Below are 5550 nucleotides of genomic sequence, written 5' to 3' on the forward strand. Positions count from 1 at the left end.
CACCGTGGGCGGCAAGGGCTGCTGCCCACCGTAGCGGGGCTGCTGAGGTTGACCGCCGCCACCTTTGCCTCCTCCTTGACGCTGACCACCGCGACCTCGGCGACGATTCCCGCCGTTCCCGCCATTGCGCGACGGTTGGGTGGGCTGCGGGACCATGGGCGGCAGGGGCTGCTGCATGGGGGCCGGATGACGAGGCGCCGGTGGTGGTGTCAGAGCGCCGTGGGAGAGACCGGCGACGAGAGCGGTGTGAGCAGCGCGCGTACGGAGGTTCTTCATCCGCCGTTCCTCAAGACGAAGATAGGGTTGCCCATGAGAGTGAGGTTGGACGCGGCGTTGCCGAAGTCCTCGTTGAGGCCGGCGGTGAGCGTTGACAGGAGAAGCTCATCTTCCACCTTGAACCCTACGTCGTTGAGCTCGTCGGAGAGGGTCTTGAGGCGGAGACAAAAGGCGTCAATGGTGGAGTCGTTCTGATGACACCCAAAAAACTCTTGCTGCAAGAAAACAGTCCATTGGAGCTTGTTGTCGGGGAAGAGGCAATTGATCTTGGTCCACACCGTGTAGGCATCATCCCCATCGCGAACGACGATGTGGAAGATGTCCGGGGAGACGGTGAGGAAGAACCACCGGATGAGGGTGGCGTCGATGGCCAGCCAGTTGGCGTCGCGGTTGCCGGCGAAGAAGTTGGTGAGGCCGTCCACATAATCACAAAGGTTGTACTCACTGAAGAGAAGATTGAAGTAGGTTTTTCAGGCATAGTAGTTCACAGAGGTGTCGGAGAGTGTGATGGGAATGTGATCGGAGAGAGGGATATTGCGGATGTCGGCCATGAAGGGCTCTTCGGGTTTAGATTCGTAGGAGGAGTCGAACGGGGTGCTGGGACGGGAGGAGGAGGACCTGGCCGACATGGCAGCGAGGCGTGGGAGGTGTGGCGACGCGGGTGGGAGAGGTGGCGGCTCGGGTGAAGGGTGGGGAGCGGGGTTAGATGGGGGGCAGCGGCTCAGGATAGATGGGGTTTACATGGAGGAAGACTTGGAGTAAAAAAATACATGTGCTAAATACACATACTGAACACGGTGTTAACATTATTTTTCACCGATACTGAATGGAACTAGCAGAGTGATGCGCCTGAAACATTCTCTTATGCACCACAACTCCGCTCAATCACAAAGAGAGAAAAGGTAGTTCCACGCCTCTCTACGGTTCGAAAGCAGCTTACCAAAATCACACAACTTCTTCTTTCAGATGAAATCACACGGCTAGTTTCCTAGAGAAATTACATTGGAAATCATTGCTATAAAACAGCCTATCACCTAGCTAGAAATGGCCATCAAAAGAGTGAAAACTGGACAGCTGGCGTTGTGGGACACTTGTGCGCCAGGAAAAGCAAAAAATCATACATGGCGACACCGAGGCGGCTAAGCCAGGGGCGAAAACCAGTTCTGTGGAGCGAACACGGTGCAGGGCGTGACGGCGCCAGGCGCCCCACCGATCCCCGCCTTGCACCACATCCACGTCGGCGTGCCCGTGCCGGAGCGGGCGTCGCCTCCCTGGAGGAGCCTCACCTGAACCTCGAACTCCACGGCGCAGACTCTCTCCGCCGCCGCGATGCGGCCGCGCAGGTGCTCGGGCAGGTAAACGCCGTCGTCCCAGTCCCACGCCAGCTCGAACGGCACCCCGCGCGCCCCCTTCCGCGGCACACAGAAGTCGGGCGTGTGGCCCGACGCGACGGTGTAGCCGCCGTACGTCATCACTCCCACCCCGTGGTGGTGGCACCTCTCCGTAGCGCGGCGGTTGCTGGCGTGCAGGACGACGTCGAAGGACCGGGGGATGGACGTCGTCGCGGCCGCAGCCCCCACGCTGCTGTTACTCGGGATCGGCGTCAAGTGGACGGAGAACTCAGGTGGCAAATCGTAGGTGAAGTAGTAGCACACCGTCCCGATGGTGCAGATCAACATGGCGAATTCACAGATCACGGAGATGATGTAGCGGGGGCAGGTGAGCACCGCCGGCCTCTTGAAGCCGGCGTCGCCACCGCGAAGGACGGAGACGCCACGTCCAGGCTTCGCGGCTGGGTACAATGTTTGCTTGACCAAATTCAACAAGGCTCGCACAAGTCGGAAGAGAAGAGATGGCATGTTGCCGCGTACCGGTTGCAGATCTTCCCGGCGGCCGGTAGGGATCGTGCGCGTACTACGAATTTATTATTGTTTGCCTAGGGGCAGTAGGTCAAAATATATAAGATAAAGTTCGACGAGTTATCTGTTACTCTCTCAATTCCTAAATATAAGTCTTTTTACAAATTGCTATACGGATTACGTACGAAGCAAAATGCGTGAATCTATACTCTAAAATCTATATAAATATGTATGTAATCTGTATTAAAACGGAAAATGCTTTGTGAAGCCGAGCTTCATGGAGGCCTCTAAATGTAAAATTTAAAATTTGTAAAAAATCATATTATTCACATTTCAAAAAAAATTAAAAAATATAGAAATAGATGAAGGCATAGTGCACAAGCGTGTAAATTTTTAGTACCCAGTACGAAATACATTGAAATGAGGTTGTGCAAAAAAGACAAATATGAGGCTTTTTAACACATGATACTATTCATCCTTTCAAACCATGAATTTATATTTTTGTACGGGTCACATTTTAATTATTTCATCCTGAAATTTTACACACATATGCCTCACATCCATGTTTGTCTGTGCAATTTTTTTTCAGATTATTTTTTAAACCAAAATTTTCAAATTCTAAAATTTTCAAAATTCGGCTTCCATGGAGGCCGAGAGCCACAACTCCATTCTTGTATTAAAATATTTAAAAGGGCTTATATTTAGAAAGAGAGGGACTGTTTTTTCTAAATACCCATGAGTTAGGGCATCTTCAACGCTTTTTTTAGAAAGCAGACTACTGCGCGGCAACTGAGACCCTTAATAGTGAGTTAGAAGTCAAGTTCAACACAAAAAATAAATAAATGACAAAGACAAAAGGGTTCTGAAGATGGGCATGTTGAAGTGTATATGTGGATTACCTATCCCTTTTAATAGTCCGGACTTTTGATTGCATTGGTTAGTGCATGAAGCTTAACATGGTACCAGAGTCCAAGTCCTGGCTTCTCAATTTCTCCAAGAAAATTGTTGCCCCCCTCCCTCCCTTTTGTGCCCATGTATATGCCTCTTGAGCCATACCTCTGAGTCTGTCCACGTGTTGACTTCCCGCATCACCTGAGAGGGAGTGTTCACACCGAGCAGGGGCTAGCTAGCCAGGTGCAAGTGAGAGCCCACAGACACATAGACGCACAGACGCACAACAAGAAGAATACATCACCTCCCAGGCGCGAGCGAGATGACGCAGCACCCAGCCGCACCAGACTGTAGAGGAAGAAGACCTGCCTGCCGGTGCCACCACAAACTCGGGGAAGACCATGAAGAACTTTTGCGGCACCTCTCACAACACACCTCTCAACTCCTCACAATAGAAGACAAAAGCACTCTAGCCCAACTCCTCCTCCTGCGGCCTAGCATGAAGGGTAGAGGCTCGGTCGCGCAGGAGAGCGCACATCCGCTCAATGTGAGGTATGTCCCTTTTCGAGCTGAGAACCTTCCAAAGGTGCAAAAAGGAGATGAATATTTTAAGAATGCCAGTCGGGTGATGAAAAACAATCTCTCAAATAAGGCCTTGTTTCTAGACGTGCAAAGAGCCCAGGCCGCAGCCCCAAAACCCAACCAAGCTAGTCTACACTCTCTGCCTAGCAATTCCTGGGCGAGGAGAACGAAACCCCCAAAACTAGTCGGCGCTCAAGCATGATTAAACGCCTCTCTGAACACACTCCACACAAACTAAGCCATCAAGCAGCTGAAAAAGATGTGGTCGCAAGTCTCGTCGGCGCCACACAAATGTACTTCCCTTCACCGGGCCCGTTCCACTTAACAAGTAGATCACCACAAGTGATGCGATTACGCGCTGCTTGCCAAAGGAACACCTTAATCCTTGATGGGAGTTTAGATTTCCAAATGTCTTGGAAGTCACACACGACAAGATTGTTGGCGAAAATAGCCTTATAAAGCGAACAAGTCGAGAAATCCCCGGAGAGTTTGAGGTGCCAAGATACCAAATCCCAACCTTGGGAGAGGCAGATTGGAGCAAGAGTGGAAACCATCTCATCCCGTTGACCCGCCTAAAATGGGCCCAACACCCGTCTGAAGGTCGGGGCCCACCTTTCTTCTACCCATACACCGGCTACCTTGCATTCTGGCTCTCGAGCAATATCGAAGAGCGACGAAAATCGGTAGCACAGAGCCTCCTCTGCCACCCAATTTTCGTGCCAAAAACTCACTAGCCGACCATCGCCCGCTTCAAACTTGGTTCCTAAACGGAGCAAGTGTTGAACCTTCCTAATCAATCTCGTGAAATGAGATAGACATGTGCCTCTCCTAAAGGAAATGTCGTCTCCTTAAAGTATTTATTCCTGAAGATGGGAAGCCACACACCTCCCTGCCCTCTCAGAATTTTCCAAGCCCACTTCGTAAGCAAGCACCAATTCATGACTTTCGTGTTAGTTATTGAAGGAAATATGCCCTAGAGGCAATAATAAAGTTATTATTTATTTCCTTATAATCATGATAAATGTTTATTATTCATGCAAGAATTGTATTTACCGGAAACATAATACATGTGTGAATACATAGACAAACAAAGTGTCACTAGTATGCCTCTACTTGACTAGCTCGTTAATCAAAGATGGTTATGTTTCCTAACCATAAACAATGAGTTGTTATTTGATTAACGAGGTCACATCATTAGTAGAATGATCTGATTGACATGACCCATTCCATTAGCTTAGCATCCGATCGTTTAGTATGTTGCTATTGCTTTCTTCATGACTTATACATGTTCCTATGACTATGAGATTATGCAACTCCCGTTTGCCAGAGGAACACTTTGGGTGCTACCAAACGTCACAACGTAACTGGGTGATTATAAAGGAGCATTACATGTGTCTCCAAAGGTAGATGTTGGGTTGGCGTATTTCGAGATTAGGATTTGTCACTCCGATTGTCGGAGAGGTATCTCTGGGCCCTCTCGGTAATACACATCACATAAGCCTTGCAAGCATTACAACTAATATGTTAGTTGTGAGATGATGTATTACGGAACGAGTAAAGAGACTTGCCGGTAACGAGATTGAACTAGGTATTGGATACCGACGATCGAATCTCGGGCAAGTAACATACCGATGACAAAGGGAACAACGTATGTTGTTATGCGGTCTGACCGATAAAGATCTTCGTAGAATATGTAGGAGCCAATATGGGCATCCAGGTCCCGCTATTGGTTATTGACCAGAGACGTGTCTCGGTCATGTCTACATTGTTCTCGAACCCGTAGGGTCCACACGCTTAAGGTTACGATGACAGTTATATTATGAGTTTATGCATTTTGATGTACCGAAGGTTGTTCGGAGTCCCGGATGTGATCACGGACATGACGAGGAGTCTCGAAATGGTCGAGACATAAAGATTGATATATTGGAAGCCTATATTTGGA

The 5550-nt window shown here is 49.3% G+C and overlaps 1 protein-coding gene across 1 annotated transcript; it reads right to left on the reverse strand.

Annotated features, from left to right (window-relative positions):
* Window positions 1–1212: 1212 nt before the first annotated feature.
* On the reverse strand, window positions 1213–2135 carry LOC119271648. Its single transcript, XM_037553391.1, has one exon. The coding sequence runs from the start codon at window positions 2133–2135 to the stop codon at window positions 1416–1418; it is 720 nt and encodes a 239-aa protein (XP_037409288.1). The 3' UTR covers window positions 1213–1415.
* Between the last annotated feature and the right edge of the window lie 3415 nt (window positions 2136–5550).

This window comes from Triticum dicoccoides, chromosome 3A (assembly GCF_002162155.2).
Source record: "Triticum dicoccoides isolate Atlit2015 ecotype Zavitan chromosome 3A, WEW_v2.0, whole genome shotgun sequence".
In the NCBI taxonomy this organism is placed as follows: domain Eukaryota; kingdom Viridiplantae; phylum Streptophyta; class Magnoliopsida; order Poales; family Poaceae; genus Triticum; species Triticum dicoccoides.

What these genes read in the sequence shown, in the direction of transcription:
- LOC119271648 (XM_037553391.1), bottom strand. Translation starts at nt 2,135, where the DNA reads ATGCCATCTCTTCTCTTCCGACTTGTGCGAGCCTTGTTGAATTTGGTC.